This window comes from Balaenoptera acutorostrata, chromosome 10 (assembly GCF_949987535.1).
Source record: "Balaenoptera acutorostrata chromosome 10, mBalAcu1.1, whole genome shotgun sequence".
NCBI lineage: Eukaryota > Metazoa > Chordata > Mammalia > Artiodactyla > Balaenopteridae > Balaenoptera > Balaenoptera acutorostrata.
This window is the reverse complement of record NC_080073.1, coordinates 87386207-87405790: the sequence shown is the minus strand read 5'-3', so window position 1 is coordinate 87405790 and position 19584 is coordinate 87386207. Positions and strand designations below refer to the sequence as shown.

Genomic DNA, 19584 nt, shown 5'->3' with positions numbered 1-19584 from the left:
TCTGTGAGGCCTGGAAACCATTAGCTATCCCTGCTAGCTTCAGCGTCCGGTGCCTCCCCCTACTAACATACATTTTATGCACAATCGGGATACTGGATACAAAGCTCCATCCCCGTGGGCCCCGCACAGTTTCACTTTGCAGAGGTGAAAGTGGAAATCTGACTCCTGCAGCCAGGCTTGCTCAACCCACAAAGCCTTCTTTGGTAGCAGGGACGAGACCTGGCCCCACTTCCCCTCTTTCTTTCTCTGCTCACACACAATCCACGTCCCTGGCAGCTTCGGATAGGAGCCGTGACAACAGGACAGGGCGCTGTTACCCTCCATAATTAACCAGGCAGGCAAGGCTGCTGTAATATCACAGCATTGACAGAGCTCTCACACCTATTAAATTATTCACGCCACCCAAGTGTAATCGGCTGTCACGTTCGAAATAGGTCATTCGCACTAAGGCTGCTTGGAGGTGAAAATTTCACAGGGATGGCAACAGATCCAAGTGCTTTGGTTTCAGCCGATCTCCAAAGTAAGGGGCTGCTCCAAGCAATCCCCTATTAAATACCTTTCATTGAATCGCAGTTATGTTTTCACGAGCAGCAGCAGGAGGCATCTGGAACAGCTGTCTGCTGGCAGGCACGAGAGTTGTGGGCTGGAAGGCTATATGTCAGCCTCTTCCTTCAATGACCCGTCCTCAACGAGCCTCAAGGGGCTGCTTGAGGAAGATAAATCTGAACACCTGCTCTCGTTTGTTCTCTGCGCCCAAGACGGCAGCCGGGTCAGAATGAGGATGTAAGCACTGGGCAAGGGCAGGTTTTAGAAGAACGAACACACACAGGCCTCTCTGAGAAGTGCCTCTCAGCCCTGGGTGCCGCATTCAAAGAGGAATTCAAGTTCAACAGCTGTGGGGCGTGTGCCCCTGCATTTCAGATCCTAATTCACAGACATTTGGGCCTCTTCGGCACTCAGGATACACTTGCCCTCTTGTTGGCATAGATATACTATTCAACTCAAGTGCCTGGTGGAATACAAATATTTGGCTGGCTATTGTAAGGTCTGGAGAATTACTGGTGTGTTAATATGTTCTTTTAATGGTTTTCGAGGATACGAAAGACTATCTTACAGGAGGAAGAACAATTTTCCCCTGGAATTAGAGTAAAGTAAGGTGACTGAAGACATAGTTCATGGGATTTGAGTTAAAATACAAGCAAGCAAATGTGCTGATTGCTAGCTCTTGACTGTTAAATGGATACATGACTGAGGGAGGCTGATAAATCTCCTTGGGGAAGGGAAAAAAGGCAGGGAGTTTAGCAATGGGATTGACCCCTCGCCTGCCTTCTATTAGGAGAATAAGAATAAAAACCTCTAAAGAGGTCTCTTTCAGCTGAGAGGCTATGGAGGTACAGCCTTGGAGCAAAAGGGCAAGAGATGCAAGCATTTTTTTTTTTTAATAGAACTTTATTGGAATATAATTGCTTCACAATGCCGTGTTAGTTTCTGTTGCACAACAAAGTGAATCAGCCATATGCATACATATATCCCCATATCCCCTCCCTCTTGAGCCGCCCTCCCATCCTCCCTATCCCACCCCTCTAGGTCATCTCAAAGCACCAAGCCGATCTCCCTGTGCTATGCTGCTGCCTCCCACCAGCCAACTATTTTACATTCGGTAGTGTATATATATTGATGTTACTCTCACTTCGTCCCAGCTTTGCCCTCCCACTCCATGTCATCAAGTCCATTCTCTATGTCTACTTCTTTATTCCTGCCCGAGATGCAAGCATTTTAACGTGGTGAGCATAGCACCAAAAGCAGAGAGGCCACGTGAAGACGGAAAGTTCATGGCTGCATTTCCACAATTATTCTATATATCAGAACAGAGCTCCTAAGGATGTTAAGCGCTCTCCTTCAAATATTCACCTTCAAGAAGGCTGCCCAGGGCTTCCCTGGTGGCGCAGTGGTTAAGAATCCGCCTGCCAATGCAGGGGACACGGTTCGAGCCCTGGTCCGGGAAGATACCACATGCTGCAGAACAACTAAGCCCGTGTGCCACAACTACTGAGCCTGTGCTCTAGAGCCTGTGAGCCACAACTGCTGAAGCTGTGCTCCACCGCAACAAGAAGCCTGCGCACCGCAACAAAGAGTAGCCCCCGCTCGCTGCAACTAGAGAAAGCCTGCACACAGCAACGAAGACCCAACACAGCCAAAAATAAATATAAATAAAATAAATAAATTTATTAAAAAAAAAAAAAAAAGAAGCCTGCCCAGATGATCCACCCCTTCCCCTGATCTTTCCTTTAACTTCCTTTAAGTGTTTATGCACAGTTTGTATTGCATTCTCCAACTCCTGGTTTTATGGAACAGCCCATATAGGTTATATAGCCCAATCCCCATAAGCTAGAGATAAATCTATGAATAATTCTCATTTATGCATATGCTGCTTTATCATCAACATTTCAACAGACATTTCCTAGTGCCCACTATTCTGGGTACTTGGAGTGGGACTTCATGAAGTCATCCACTATTTATATCTAAACTATCCCAAAGTGGACTCCCGCTTCCCCATCATGGCCACACTTCCCCACTGCAAGCCTGCTTCTCCGGCAGCCTTCCTCGTCTCAGTAAAGAGCAGCAGCGTCCTTCCAGATGCTTGCGCCAGAGTCGTGGAGACATCCGTGGTAACACTTCCCTCCTCACCTCCAGAATCCAATCGGTATCAGGCCTGCTAAGTTCCCCACCAATTCTCTCCTGGACTGTTGCCATCCTCTCCTAACTGGCTTCCCTGCTTTTGCCCTTTATGCCCCCATTTTAATTTTCCAGACAGTAGTCAGAATGATCCCTTTGAAAGGCAAATCAGATTATGTCACTCTGCTCAACATTCACCAATGGCCCCGCATCTCCCATAGAGCAAACCCCAAATGCTTGCAATGGCCTGTACGGCTTACAAGAGCTGGACCCGCTCCCTCCTAACAGAAACCTCTAGGACTGCAGCTTCTACTGCTCTTGGCCGTGCTCACATTGTGCTGCAGCCACACTGGCCTCCTGACTCTCCCTGGAACATTCTCCTGATATCCAAGTCGGTCCTGCGGTCCCTTCAAGCCTCTAGAGCCAAGTAGAACTGAATCTAGCACGTGGTAGACTATCAACAGATAGTCTTTAATGAATGAAAAAAATACATCTTCTATCCCTATATAGTTCATAAGCTCCTGAGGGGCTGCATCTGCTAATTATGGTACTCCTTTCTAGAGGAGCCTCGGTAAGTGCTAATCCCAAAATATTTATGCAGAGATTCTAAAACTGATTCCCAGCTAGGCAGACATTGGTAGAAAAAATTCCCAGACCTCATTCTTACACATCCTGCTATGGAGAAAACAGTCTTTCTAAGACTGTGTCAGATATGCCCAGCCCTGGGCAGAATCAGCTCCCTGGGACCAATTCTATCTCACCTGGGTATTCAGTTCCCTGTTGTTAAGTTTACATGGCTCAAGAAAAAGCAACCTTTTTGCAGACTTCCAGGAACTGCCTGGCTCTTTCCTGTTTTGTTTTGTTTTGTTTTTTTGGTGTGCCCATTCCTAACTCTTTTTCTTAAAATGTGGAAATATATATATGTTATATACGTATGTAGATATAATACATGTAATGTAAGATTTACCACCTTAATCATTTTTAAGTCTACAGTTTAGTAGCATTAAGTACATTCACACTGCTGTGCAACCAATCTCCAGGACACTTTTCATCTTGTAACACTGAAAACTGAAGCTAGACCCATTAAACAACAGCTCCCCATTTCCCCCTCTGCCTACCGCCTGGCAGTCATCCTGACATTTTCTGTCTTTATGAATTTGACCCTCTACACACCTCAGATACATGAAATCATACAGTGATGTGTCTGGCTTATTTCACCTAGCTTAATGTCCTCAGGTTTCATCCATGTTATACCATGTGTCAGAATTTCCTTCCTTTTTAAGGCTGAATAATATTCCATTGCATGTATAGGCCATATTTTGTTGACCCATTCATCTGTTGATGGATACTTGTGTTGTTTCTACCTTTCGACTACTGTGAATAATGCTGCTGTGAACATATGTACAAATATCTCTTCAAGACCTTGCTTTCAGTTCTTTTGTGTATATGCCCAGAAGTGGGATTGCTAGATCATATGTTAAAGAATTAATTATAACTTTTAATTTTTTGAGGAACTGCACCTGTTTTCCATAGTGGCTGCATCATTTTATAGTCTCACCAACAGTGTACAATGGCTCCTGAACTCTTTTTATAGTAAGATATTTTTCCCCTCCAGCAAGTTAGAACTGCTCAGAGATGCCTAATAGTGCTAAACATTCCAGCTCCTTCCAATGCTTAGCAACCAGGAGCCGAGTGGCCCCCACTGAACGAGCTAGGGTGTGTGTGGTGGTGCTTTTCGCTCTTTCCTTCGTGACTGTTTTGAAACGGCTTCCTTGTCCTTGAATTAACATGCAGGCTGAGTGGACATCCGCGGGTCTGCCCTACAGACAGAGGGCAGTGGGCAAGAGCCAGCACTGTTTTGGGGATGATCAAAGCTCTGCTAATCCCTTGTAATCTCCTAATGTAAAGGGGATATATTTCCAATTTGTGGTTTCTTTGAAAGATGCCCCCAAGGTTGGCACTGTCACTTTTTGATGAATTGGGAGACTTGGAGTGGTGTGTGTGTGGAAAAGCCAAGAAGACGGCATTGAGTCATGTTCGTGCATCAGTCATCTCTTGCAAGGAGGTCCAAGGGTTTCAGATCTCGGGGACAAAGAACCCAAAGAGTCAAATGAGGAGGAGAGTGCCTTGAAGTCATGCAGAGGAGTAAGTGGGAAGGACCCTGGACACCTCCTGTGCGCCACCTTCTTTCACCTCATTCATCGGTGGGCTGGGAGAACCGGGCCTTAGTCCTCCTGTGTGTCTCTCCTTACATCATGCTGCCTTCTCTGCCCTCCCCCACCCAGCGCATTCTGTCTTTGGTATTGTCTTGGACTGTTTGTTAATTTTTCATCATCCTACCAGTTGGTGTTACAGAGCAATGTAATATGGGGACATGTGTTCTCTTAAAAATAATATTTAAATAAAAATAAGAGGGGATAAATCTTCTCTTAAATGGGGATTTTAAGGTGATAGGACCCTCTCACCAGACATGAAAAGGGGAAGAGCTAGTGGGAGAGATGGTTAAGAAACTCTCAATAACCTTAAGAGGCAAAATGATGGAACTTGATGACCTAAACCAGGGGTCAGCAGGCTTCTTCTGTAAAGAGTCAGATAGTAAATATTTTAGGCTTTGGGGCCAAGAGGTAAAAAATGAGGAAATTGTATACTTACATATAACAAGAGAGAAAACAAACTTTCACATTTTTTATGGACAAAATTCAAAATATAATAATTAATAATTGAGCTTTTTTTTTTTTTAATAACACCAGTCTACTAAGGAGAAGAATGGAATTCTTCTTCTTTGGGATAACATCTTGCTTAATTGAAGTTCAAGGTCAATGTTCCCTATCATCAAATCGATTGTAAATGTCTGCCTTTTTGTAAAAACCATTTATGGCAGGCGGTACAGAAACAGGCAGTGGGCTGGGTCTGGCCTGCAGGTTTGCCATCTCCTGCCCAGGCCAAGAGGTGGGTAATGAGCTACTGACTCACTATGTGCAGTTTTCAATATTGCCTGGTAGCTTATAAAGGCACAGACATCTGTCTTTTTGGTGTATCATTAATGTTAGGAAGACACGCAGGGCTTTTTTCTGTCCTCTGCACTCTAGTCCATGGTGTAAATGACAAGATGTGTTGTCTTTTCTCATACAGAAGACGATGCTTCTGACCCAGCAGCAGTTGTCCTTCCAGGAGTGGGGAGGACCTGGGTTGACCCTCCCCAGTCTCCCCTCCTACAGCTGGGACCATTTCCAGCCTGACCAGTTATGTGCCCTAGTCCTAACTTTTATTGAGTGGTGCTCAATAAAGATTTGGTGATTAGTTCACAGCGGGTAGATCCCATTAACTCGCTCTGTGTCCCATGAAGTATTATTATTAAACAACTGAACTAATGTTTGTCCTCCTGTAAACACATGTGCACATTAATATATTTACACACAAATCTACATAAACAGATTACCATGATTTCTCCAGGAGGTTTTACCACTGAAAATATTTTAAAAAGCAATGGAAGTGAAAACAAAGCAAAACACCACTAGAGGAAACGTTGTAGAGGCTTTGTTTAAAATCTTAATTACTGGGCTTCCCTGGTGGCGCAGTGGTTGAGAATCTGCCTGCCAATGCAGGGCACACGGGTTCGAGCCCTGGTCTGGGAAGATCCCACATGCCGCGGAGCAACTGGGCCCGTGAGCCACAACTACTGAGCCTGCGCGTCTGGAGCCTGTGCTCCGCAACAAGAGAGGCCGCGACAGTGAGAGGCCCGCGCACTGTGATGAAGAGTGGCCCCCGCTTGCCGCAACTAGAGAAAGCCCTCGCACAGAAACGAGGACCCAACACAGCCAAAAATAAATAAATAATTAATTTAAAAAAAAATCTTAATTACTGTCCTAAAATGCCATTAACATATGTATAACTCAAGTTTCAATAAGTGTTATCTTTAAATTAGAAATGGTTTAACAAATATAGAGAGCCCAGCCTTTATCAAATTACTTTTTAAAAAGTACTCTGTAAAGCGGCATGCAGAGGCAGTAACTGTGGTGTGTTTACCCCAAGTAAATATTTACCCAGGAGAAAGGGCCTGTGTATTGTTAAAGATACTGTTAAAGATATGATTCTTCACCTCCAGCATTCCTGACCAAGGCAAAGGGGACTCTCTCCACAAGAAAACTGCCATAATACTCAAAGGATTTTCAGAGGGAGACCAGATTGATTAAAGCAAAAAAAAAAAAAGGTAAGAAATCACAAATTTATTTTGTGCCAAGTGAAGGGGTTATTCTGAGTCCTGCCTTGGTCAAATGGTGGAGGTTGGATAGCAGCCAGGCTTGTTAATTCATGAGCCAGACGCACCTCTATATTCCCAGGAAAGCATCTGAAGTGAGCAGTCTCAATAGCTCTGCTCTCATCAGCTTGTGTCTTTGTTAATCACAGGCCAAGAGTAGAAGAGGAGAATTGTATAGACTTGGGAGACTGGGACAGCTGAGAAAATCACAATTAAAAAAATCACTGACATTTATGCAGTAAGTCCTTACTGGTTTTTCATTATCGCATACATTATCTCCTTTAACTTCAAGCAGTCTGGGGGGGAGGTGACCACCACCACCGCCACCATCTTTATCACATCACCATCATCACCACCCCAACATCATCACCATCACCATCACCATAATTATCATCATCTCCAAGTGGAAGAAGGAAAGTGAAGATTCTGAAGGGTTAGGAAACTTGCCTAAAGTCAAGCTACTAGTAAGTTGAATTAGGTCTTTTGAGTCCAAATATTTTGCTCTTTCAGCTATGCTATCTTCCCTCAGTTTGGAAGTCTGAATGGTAAAAAAAAAAAAAAAAAAAAAATCAAAGATTTACAAACATGGGTGTCTCTAGAATTTTTGGATGCCAAGTACTTAGTACAGCCATATGGCCAGAAAAGGGGTCTGTCCTCCACTGGAAACTGTTTGCAGCGTAAGCATATGAGTTTTTACTCAGATTATAGAGTTCAAATGATTCAAAATAGCAATGTTTTCTGAAAAAGCTTTTTATCATGCTTTATATTAAGACTTCAAATTCTAATTTATTTTTTATTCTTTAGAGATGCTAATGGAGATTAATAGCGGGCTGAGGCATGCCCCACCTCAAAGACATCCTTGGTAACCCTGAACATATAAACCAGAAGTTGAAGGAGAAGAGATGGTTTTTCGTAATATTTCAGCCATATAAGTTATCTGAAAGTGGTTGAAAGTGCCTTCTACAAATCCTATCTGCATATTTGATTCTTTGACACACTTTTCTTCAAATGCCATTCTATCAGTTCGTTGTGCTGTTATAAATAGGAAGGAAAATCCCACCATAGAACATGTTTTCATATTTACTCCCTCTCAGAGTTTCCTGAATGCCAATTCAGAGAGAGAAAAAAAAAATATCTTCAACTGCTCAACCAGCTGACTCAATTTGTGATCTGAAAGTCAAGTTATCTTCTTCCTGGTTCTCGGCTCATCACTTCTTACACTGAATGGGCAGTTTAGAATGACGTCGAGAGGGAGAAGAGACCAGCCGGTGTCCCCCATTGCTGTTTGAGTTGTACGGTATAAACATTTAAACTTTTAACTCCCAGTGACCCAAAGACTAAGAAGGAAAGATTTGCAGTGAAAAGATGGCACCATAACCTCGTCGCTTTCCAGAAGGCAGCAACCTGTTTTTAGTTCTCTTTATTTTATTTAGAAATCATTATTTCCTAGGGTTAAACCTCCTAATACAGCAGAGGTGACATACCCTCAAGATCTTTTCTCTGTTTACTAGGTTATCTATTAATGACAATCTTTACAAAGCTTGACACAGTGTTTTCTCTCTCCCTCAGTTGGGAAAATAGACACCTCACCCTGCCAAAAGGTCACATTTTCCTCACTTTTATATTTTAACATCTGGAATTTTTTACTTGTATCCATCATTGATCTTCAAGTGTCTTCTGCCTGAAGCCTCTGTTAAGCAAGTTGAGGCATGAAAAAGCGTAAGATATGGAAAGTCCACACGTGAAAGAATGACGATAATATAAATTATCATTAACTTGACTTCTGGCGTGAAGCTGGCCATTATACCTGCCTTTTGATTGTTATCCCAGCGTATATGTCAAAATCTTTCTCTTAAAAATATCTAAAAGTGATCAAGTAAATTGTGGTTTTACTTGAAGGGAAATTCTTGATGAGTGATGAGATACACTCTGTCTACATAGCACAAAGTGAAGTGGTTTTTCAGCTCAAACGATCTGGTTTGTCTATCAACAAGGATCAAACACTTCAGATTCTTGACAAATCCCTTCACTCTGCAGTGTACACATGGTATGGAATCATCACCCTCCTAGTCGGCCAGGCATATCCACATTTCAGGCACCCCAGAAACCAGCCCCCAATCCAGCCTGGAACTTACTGTCAAGGAAGTACATGAATGTTCAATATCCCACCAGCCCCTGCATTGTGGTTTCATTTTCTTCTGTCCATTTTTACTTGACAGGACCAGTCACTATCTTTTTTTTTCTTCCTCTCTGTCCTTCTTCTGGTACTTGAAATAGTCATTTCAACTTGACTCAACTAATACCTTTTCCTTCTTTAAAATCTCTCCTGAAACCAACTGAATTGCAAACATTTTCATTAAACATCACAGCTGTTTGGTAAACAATCAACAGACAAAATTTAGCCATCCAAAAATAAATGAGAAGTGGAATAAGCCTACACTTGCTAAGCACAGTAAAACATGTGAGGCATAGGTAATGGGATACATCACATTTCTTTAATAAATAGGTTGACTTCAGTAAGTGAAGTAACTCCCATCAAAGAGCAAGGGCAATACTCCCAACTTATTTCACTGCTTTGGTCATAACAACTACACATTTCTTTTTTTTTTTAACTATTTTTCCCCCCACACAAACAATGGGTATGCATATACTTGTAGTTTTCAACTCAAGTCCTATAGAAGATATACTCCAGGCTATCTCATACTATTCCTAAAAAGACTTTACTGGCTGCTTATAGAGATATTAAATAAGCATTTAAAATGCTTTCTTTGTGATACTGGGCCCCTTTTTGGCTTTGGCCTGATCTAAATAAGTCACCCTGAGGTCACTGGGGGCCATAAATCAGGGGGGTGGACTTGTGGCTAAGACAGCCTGCATAGCTTTAGTGCCATGTGCTATTTTAGTTTGTGCCCCTGAAATGACACCATCTCTTTGGCACCAGCCAAAGCAAGCTTCCTAGACATCTATGGGAAGGGAGTGTTTTGCAGTAATCCAAGGCATAGGTCACACAGGCATGAAATATTGTGGAGAGGTCTGTGTCTGCTCCAGACCCTGTGACAAATAAAGTAGGGAAAACGACTTCCAACCAAAACGTTTATCCAGGATTCCAGGAATGGAAATTGACCCAAGCAATCTCGGCAAATTGCGAAAGCAAAGAGTGGCCAACTTTTTTCAACCCAGGAAACTAAGGCAGCCTCTTCCTGTCCCTTCTCCAATCCCATTACTTGGGTCAACTTGACAACCCCAGACATGGATGTTTTTGAGAAAGGGCTAACATAGCTAAATAACAATTATTATATCTACATGCTATAAAATGTGGCATAATCAAACAAAAAGGTCCAACTCTCTCTAGCCAAGGCACATACACTTTTATGTTCTCTTTCTCAACACTTTTTCCATAGAGGGTATGGACTTAACCAGTCTGAACTTTCAGGATTTATTGGTTTTGTACATAATCTTAATTTAATCTCTTCTTCCTTCTTTCTTTTAATTTTGGAAAGGGCAAATGTAATTCAGTAAATATCAAAACGTGCCAGATTACAACAGGTTGCATAATTGTTTACCCATTTTAAAAAATCTACCTTGGCTTCATAAGCAGTTTACACAGAAAGACAAAGTGGGCATCTATTCTATACTTACAATTCCTTTTTGTTAAAACTTTTGCAATTTTCTTGCTCTCTCTGAGCTGAAGATCCCATTGAAAGGGAAAAAAATGCTAACTTACTTGGCTTGGGGAAAGGAGAGAGGTTTGGTTCGAAAGCGTGTGGCATTTTTTTTCAAGCATCCGTCAGTCTCTTTAAGAGCGACAGGCAGCTAATGCTCGAGTGGACTTCCCTTTGAGTTTCTCTCTATCTGGGAGAGTTCTTCTCCTTTGGGGAGTTTGAAACAACTTTCCTAGATACTGTAATCCAGGACAGAAGTATTCTTATGCTATGCTGCATTGTACCAGAACATCCGAAGGTCTGGCAAAGCTTTGCAGTTTCCTGTGGTCTTTCTAGAAGCAAGATTTTAAAAGGCATGTAAGTGTCCAGGGACTATATAAGCCTGAGAAATACTTTGCACACATGACCGTGAACTCGTGGAGTTTTATTTTTCGAATCATTGCACTTGACCACAGATTACCGAGCACTGCTGAAAACAAAGGCAGTGAGGGCTTGTGGTTCTAAGGAAAGAAGGACTGCAACTTTAACTTGTGGCAAGGAGTACTTCTGACTGCTAACCTGCTGGCTGACCACCACCTGGGGAACTGTTTCCTCCCACACACGAATCCCATTCTGTTCTTGAAAGCTGGCCAAGGGCCTCCACTGTGCGTGACACTTTTTTTCTATTATTATTATCACCATCATAATTGTTAGAGTTATCATTACTATTATTATCCATCCAGCTATTTCTACTAACATACACCAGACTGGCTGTCAAGAAGGCGCAGTGACAAAACAGATGAAAGCTCTTTAATTTGATAAGTTTGAAACAACAATGGGAAAGGAGCCCTCTAATTCTAATGACTGGTTTTTCAATGGCTCGGTAATCAAACCAATCATTCCCGCAAGAAGGAATAAAGTCTACTGGATAGTAACCATTTTCTAAATGGCATGGTGATATAAAAATAAATAAATACATAGTGATATTTGGAAAGCCAACCTGAGGTGGGGGTGGGGGAGGGAGGGAGAGAAAGAGGAATAAAATATTGGGGTTTCTGGTGGGTAGGTGGGTGACTGCTTTTCTCTCTCTCCTTCTCCCTCTCTCCCTCTCACTAATCATATGCAATGCTCCCCTAGAACAAGATCAAAGTTACACACCAATGCTTCTTAATTTCGTGAACTTTAACATTTTCTTTAACCACAGAAAACAATAGCTGAAGCAAACAGGATCTCAGAAAGGCAGTTAAAAAAATATATTATGAGCATGACTCAGTTTTTTCTTCCCAGATCTTTATGTGGTCCATAAATCTAAATGGATTATATATACTTTTAACCAAATGGACCTAAATTCTAAATTTGTTTTTCTTTAGGGGGAAAGGGTCCTTTAAAAATGTGTCCATTGCAAGGAAATATGGTTGCCTTGGTAACAAGCTCCTAGGCATCTTCCTACCTTTATGTTAGAGGAAACTCACTGGACCGAAAGCTTTCTGCTTTCTTAGGCATGTTAAAGTGAGCTAAAAGCATGGAGGAAACCTAGAGCAAGCTTGAACTCTTCTAGGTAGATGTATGCCACTGTGCAGAAAAGATGAAGTAATAGAATGCTGGAGCTTTTCAAATGAGATCTGAGAGAATGTGTAATCAACACTCTTGTTTTAGGTAAAAAATGAGGCTCAGCAAGATTAAGTGACTTGCGCAAGATCCTACATCTACATAACAGCAGGTGCAGGGCTACAATCCAGGCTCCTGACAACTTGTCCTGTGCTGTTTCCACCCAGGCATACATCTGAAAAGTGGTTTATAAACTGATTTTCTGTAATAAGTCCTATTCTGAATATACCAGGTTAACCAGACATGTGAAAAAACTCTGTGCAGAATTCCTTGTATACATTGCTTTCTAACCTATTCTAAGAACCCATTTTTGTGAATACATAGTCAGAATTAGTATTTATTGAGTGCTTACCGTGTTTGAGGCACTATTCTAAGCACCTTCCCTGTAACAGTATTTAATCCACACACCATCCTAGGAAGTTAGTACTCCATTTGTAAGTGAGTCAACTGAGACACAGAGAGATTAAGTAACCAGCTCAAAGTCATAGAGTGAATTAAGTGGCAAAGCCCAGGCAGTGCAAGTCTGGAGAGGAAGCTCTTGACTATTACCCTGCAGGGAGCTTACTTAAAATGAAGGAACTACCCGGACAAGCTTTCACATAAATAGGCAAACATGATCCATGACTCTGAAAACTGAATACAAATACGCTGGATGTTGGACTTGCAAGGATTCTCTTTCTAATCTTTAGAGATTAAGTTAAATGAGATAATCAGTCTGGAAAGTACAAAGCATATCACCTGTGAAGTACAACGCAAATGTTATGAATCTATTATGAAGATACTCTGTACAACCCAATAGGTATTATTGTCCCATCTCACCACTGAAGAAACAGGTTTAGTTTAGCAATTACCTTGCTTAAATCACATAGGTAATATGAAGCAAAATGAGAATTTGAATCGGAATCTTGTCTGACTCCCAACTTGACTCTTTACCGTGCTGTTGAGGTTGAAATAATCACCTTGATAATCATGAATGCGCAAGAGAGAGATCTTACTCATCAAGCCCTGCTTTGCTGAGGTCTTAATTCTTTCCCTCAGAGTGGGGCCGCTCACCTATCTGTCTATAGGTGGCACTCTTTAGCACTGTAGCCATTGGTAAAAGAGAAAAATCCCTTTGGGGGAAAGAAATGTGGCCTGGCGTTTTGGAGGTTGGGTAGATAATTACCAAATTGTCCCATTTAGGCTTATTTTCCTAGTTGTAAACATGTTCTAATTCCTGAAGGGAGTAACTAAGTATGTATACACAGAGAAAACATCTTTAAGTAGAAGTGAAAGCTGAGGAATGGAGCCTAAGATCAAACTTCGAGTCAGAGTGGCTCTACCTGTCATCCAAGTAGAGCAACAGCTTGAGAACATGCCAAACAGCGAGGAAGCTGGGGGAGATATTCTTTAAGCTGGTTGAAATTGTGATAAAAACCCAAATTATGGTTTTAAAAATTTCTGAGGCTACAACAAAGTAATGTGAAGACAGACATCAGTAATGGTTACCTCCTAGATGACTAGATTACAAGGGATTCTTATTATGCTATACTCTTTCATTTGTCTTCAATGAACTTGTACTACTTGGGTAACTGCAAAAAATTTTACTAGAGCTCCTTTAAAAAATTACTTGATAAGAGTTTTTAAAAAACTACCAGCTACGGTTCTTGTGGAAACCACCGAGTTTATGAGGTCCCGAGTCCAGATTACCATTTCTTTAGACAGTTCCAAATTCTTGAAAAGCTCTTGCCTACAGCCCAGCCTCATAGGCAGCATTTGATTACGAGGCATCTGTAGATTACAAGATTAGCCATTTCAAATTGCAACCCTTACAGTCAAATCCCACAACACTGGTCTACCTGGGGAAACCTAAGCGGTGCAGTTGATGTCAGAAGCTAGCATGGCTGCTGCCTCCCAGCCCGGAAGAAGAGGAAAAGGGAAAGGCAACCGAGAGAGAGCTGGGGTGCCAAATAAGTCCACGGAAGAGTGGAGAGGGCAAGACCCAAAGGCAGAGAGAGGAAAGAAGGAGAGGTGGGTAGTGCAGAGCAAAGCAATATGGCGCCGTGGGGCACCATCCCCGGCCCATCTGTCCAACTGCTGCCCTGCAGTCCTGCTGTGTGCTGAGCACGGAGGCAGACTTCCTTCCTTAAGGTGTTAGACAAGACAGCACAGAAGAGGGACAAGGGGAAATTTTAGTACTATTTTCTACCCTAAAGTAAACCTTTGGTCATGACTTTTTAAACAAAAATTTATTTGGAGGAACCATTCAGTTCCCTTGTCCCGGGTTTTGCAGTGTACTTCTGGGATGCCATCCCATCCAGGATGCTTTCAAAGTCCTCAAGTCCCTTACCCAAGCCGGGCCACAGTTTCCAACAGTGTCAAAGCTAAGCAAAGTAGGGCTTCCCTGGTGGCGCAGTGGTTGAGAATCTGTCGGCCAATGCAGGGGACATGGGTTCGAGCCCTGGTCTGGGAAGATCCCACATGCCGCGGGGCAACTAAGCCCGGGAGCCGCAATTACTGAGCCTGCGCGTCTGGAGCCTGTGCTCCGCAACAAGAGAGGCCGCGATAGTGAGAGGCCCGTGCACCGCGACGGAGAGTGGCCCCCGCTCGCCCCAACTAGAGAAAGCCCTCGCACAGAAACGAAGACCCAACACAGCCATAAATAAATAAATAATAAATTCATAAAAAAAAAAAAAAAGCTAAGCAAAGTAGATCAGAAAGGCTCCTGCCAGAATGACGTGTTTACCTTCACCAAAAACATCATCCTCTTCATCCATCAGGAGCTCCTTGGAGTCTAGATACTGCATCTTGGAGCCGGCAGTCAGCGTGTGCAGCGGCCTCAGCAGCTACCCTGCCCCCCGAGGCGACTTCCTTTTCCCGGGTTGCCTAAGCGCCCCGAGAGGGCAGCGTCAGCCTCTGCCCTCGAGAAAGCAGCTTCATTCATATGAACAGGCTTCGTGAGCCTTTTGAAGAGTGCATTCCAGGTGGGGTAATTTTCACCACTGAGAAGAAAGAATTTTTTTCTTTTTTGTTTTGGAAGGGGGCTGCAGATCCGGTTGGAGCTGAACACAGCGCTTAAAGTCTGAGAGCAATGAATTCTATTTCAAAGCGACAGCTTTCATATTTTCTTAAAGAGGAAGGCGGCCGTTTAACTTTCTTATGAATCTGAACACAATGGGTAGTGTTGAAAGAGAGGGGGGTTCACATTTCTTCTATCTTGGTTTTGCTTCAATGACAATTTATCTGAAAGGAAAGCAAGTCACTATGCTAGACCCAGGCAGGCATCTGGAGGGACAGAGCTTTTCTTTCACTCAGTAGTAGCTGCATTTTTCTTTCTTTGCAAACCCCTGGCATTTGAGGATTAGAAAATTTCCAACACTTAAACCAAATGTAATGCACATCTAGGCTCTTATTGACTCAATTAATCTATGGTCAATAAATGGATAAATCATTTGGGTCAAACGACTTCCATTTCATAATACTGACTCAGTCTGATACTTCAGACTTATCACTAAAGCAGAAAGGAGAAAATGTAACTCAGAAGGCCGTTCTTCCCAGAGGGAGGACTAACCACTGAGCTGTCATGTCAGTACCAGTGGTTGGCATCACCATATTGAAACACCCAAAGTGTGCTAAATTCTGTATGGCGGTTCAAACACAAATCTCTGAGTGATACTGCAACTTCACTTGGGGTTTCCCAGCCCTCTACCTTGTGTTATAAGACGTCTCGGGTGTCAGAAGCTTGGAAAATGCAAACGGAGTTGATGGTAGGGAGTTGTTGGCCCAAGGTGTTTATTTCTGGCAACCTTATTTATTGAGTAGGGTTTTAAAAATATGTACATATATTAATAGACTTTGTTTTTTAGAGCAGTTTCAGGTTCACAGCAAAACTGAGAGGAAGTAATAGAGGTTCCCCATAATGCCCTGACCCCCACACATATAGCCTCTCCCATTATCAACACCCCAACCCCCAGAGTGGTACATTTTTTACAACTGAGGAACCTACGCTGATACATTATTACCACCCAGAGTCCAAGGTTGACATTAGTCCAAGGTTCATTCCTGGTGTTGTATATTCTATGGACTTGGACAAATACACAATGACATGTATCTACCATTACAGTTTCATACAAAGTAGTTTCTCTGCCCTAAAAATCCTCTGTGCTTCGCCTATTTATCCCCCCCTACCATAACCCCTGGCAACCACTGATCTTTTTTTTTTTAATAAATTTATTTATTTATTTATTTATTTATTTATTTTTGGCTGTATTGGGTCTTCATTGCTGCACATGAGCTTTCTCTAGTTGCGGCGAGCGGGGGCTACTCTTCGTTGTGGTGTGCAGGCTTCTCACTGCGGTGGCTTCTCTTGTTGCAGAGCACGGGCTCAGTAGTTGTGGCTCGTGGGCTCTAGAGCACAGGCTTAGTAGTTGTGGCACACAGGCTTAGCTGCTCTGCAGCATGTGGGATCTTCCCAGACCAGGGCTCAAACCCGTGTCCCCTGCACTGGCAGGTGGATTCTTAACCACTGCACCACCAGGGAAGTCCCAACCACTGATCTTTTTACTATCTCCATAGTTCTGCCTGTTGCAGAATGTCATAGTTGGAATCATATACAAGGTAGACTTTTCAGATAGGCTTCTTTCACTTAGTAGTATGCATTTAAGTTTCCTCCTTGTCTTTTCATGGCTTGATAGCTCATTTCTTCTTAATTTTGTATAGTATTCCATTGTCTGGATGTAACACAGTTTATCTATTCACCTACAGAAGGATATCTTGGTTCCTTCCAAGTTTGGGCAATTATGAATAAAGCTGATATAAACATCCATGTGCAGGTTTTTGTGTGGACATAAATTTTCACCTCCTTTGAGTGCATAAAAAGGAGCGCGATTACTTGATTGTACGGTGAGAGTAGGTTAAGTTTTGTATGAAACTGCCAAATTGTCTTCCAAAGTGGCTGTATCATTTTGGATCCGAACCGCTAATGAATGAAAGGTCCTGTTGCCCCACATCCTTGCCAGCATTTGGTGTTCTGGATTTTGGCCATTCTAATAGGTGTGTAGTGGTATCTCGGATTACTAAGTGCTTTTGAAGAGACTCCTGGTGCTACGTTCCAAGCTAAGAAATGTCCCCTCCTCCCTTAACCGTAACCTTGAAATTACACCAGCTCCTCCCAGGGGAGAATATGGAAAATGGAGCTGGAGAAGTCCAGCTGTGAGAAAGATGTGTACAGAGGAATTCTAGAGTGAGTCAATCACGAAGGGTTATTTGAGCACCAGCAGTGGGCTTACCCCTGCGCCTGCTGCTGTGGGGTTTCCAGAGAGAGTACGTAGCCTGGGGCCTGTAGGAACCTCCAATTGCTCTCAACCAGGGTTCAGACCATCCTTAGGGGAGAGTTTGGAAATGGTGAGTGTTTTCGGTTGCACAACGACTGGGGGTATGACATATTTAATGTCTTGGTAACCTTCCTGTAATGCATGGGACAGTGGCTCGAGAGGCATTTAGTGTCCAGCCCTAAAGGCCAATAGTGCCCTTACCCCCGTGAGAAATACCCTGAGAGGCAGACAGCTGGAGCTGAAGCCTTTCTCTACATTGCCTTTGCTCCTCTCCTTTCTGACCCTTCCACCACCATCCCCCACCCCAATTCCCACTCAGATGACTTTTCTGGTCAAGGGTTGTGCTTAATTATCTAAATTAAATCAATTTAAATGGGCCTGAACTGGAGGATGGTGAAGCCACTGTGGAATATAGTACGGGGGTTCCTCAAAAAATTAAAAATAGAATTACCATATGACCCAGCAAGCCTACTCCTGGGCATACATCCCAAAAATTTGAAAGCAAGATCTTGAATTGATGCTTGCATTGCCATGTTCATTGCAGCATTATTCACAATAGTCAAGATGTAAAAGTAATCTAAGCGTCCATCAGTGGGTGAATGGATAAAGAAAATGTGGCATATAGATACAATGGAATATCATTCCGCCTTAAAAAAAAGAAGGAAATCCCTGTATATGCTATAACATGGATGAATCTTAAGGACATTATGCTAAATGCAATAAGCTGTGGCTGGGATGAGAGGATAGGTATCAATTCTGATTATCTCTACGTTTCTCACCCATTGTCCTGTGCCCTTTAATCTGCATAACCACACAAGGTGGGTGTTATCTCATTTTACAGCTGAAGCGGTGGGACTCTGAGAGCTTAAATAACTTTCCTAAGAGCACACAGCTAGCGAGCGGCAGATGCACTAATTCTAAAGCTCACCCCATTACCTCTCATCTAAACAGCTTTATGGAGTGACTGCCAATGATCTGCGTCACCAGAGCATCCCCGTGGCTCCTGGGGATCTGCACCGCCTCCATTTCCTCCCACCCCAGACCCACCAGGTTACGGTAGTAACCCCGGCGTCCCTAGCCATTCCACTTCGGCAAGTGAACATAACCTTGCTAGGCCTACCTCCTTATCTTCAAATGGAGAAAATAATATCTCCCTGTTAAGGGCTTAATTGTGTCCCTCCCCCATCCACAACCGAAGTCCATATGTTGAAGTCCTAACCCCCAGTACCTCAGAATGTGACCTTATTTGGAAATAGGATAATTGCAGATGTAATCGGTTAAGATGAAGTCATACTTGAATAGGACGGGCCCCCTAAAAATCCAGTTGTCCTTATAAAAAGGGGAGATTTGGACACAGACACACACACAGGGAGAACACCATGTGAAGATGAAGGCAGAGATCTAGAAATCAAGGAATGCCAAAGATTGCCAGCAAACCACCAGAAGCTATGGAACAGATTCTGCCTCACCTTCTCCAGAAGGAACCAACTCTACCAAGCCTTCTAGCCTCCAAAACTATGAAACAATTAATTTCGGTTATTTAAGCCACCCAGCTTGGGGTGCTTTGTTATGGAAGCCCTAGCAAGCTAATACACCTCCTCATTTGGCTTGTTTTGAGGATTACAAAGGATAATTCATGTAAAGGAACTGACATAGCCCATGGCACACCATACATACCAGTTGTAATTATCTAAATTCAGTCTCTCACAGGGCAGTTTAGGGCCATTTCTTGGGCTGAGGCCTCAGTGTGGGCGGAGAGTGAGCCGCCATCATGCTCGGTACAAAATCTCAATAACCCTCTGGACATTCTCCTCAGTCTTTTCTCCTCCAACTTAGATATTTTAAAAAGACAGCTAACAATCTCAAAGAACAAGTCATAAATGCCACTAAGAATGCCTTGAGAGCAGCAGCATAGAAAACATGTTCCTTGCTCCCAAAGTTCACAATCACCTTAGAGAGAGAAAGCATATACGCATGATGTGTTGGCTAAGGGGGAAAATGAATGACCTCCAGATGCATGCATCCATACGGATCCACTCCAGAAACATCATGTTGACTATGAAAGTCTCATAAAAATATAAATAATATG

The 19584-nt window shown here is 42.9% G+C and overlaps 1 protein-coding gene across 2 annotated transcripts in view; it reads right to left on the bottom strand.

Annotated features, from left to right (window-relative positions):
- RIPOR2 (RHO family interacting cell polarization regulator 2) overlaps window positions 1-14987 on the bottom strand; it is a 109084-nt gene extending 94097 nt beyond the window's left edge. For both annotated transcript variants that reach the window (XM_057554264.1, XM_057554266.1), the window contains exon 1: window positions 14909-14987. In XM_057554264.1, coding sequence (XP_057410247.1) covers window positions 14909-14969 — 61 coding nt within the window. In that variant the 5' untranslated portion in view covers window positions 14970-14987. The remainder of the gene's footprint in view (window positions 1-14908) is intronic.
- Between the last annotated feature and the right edge of the window lie 4597 nt (window positions 14988-19584).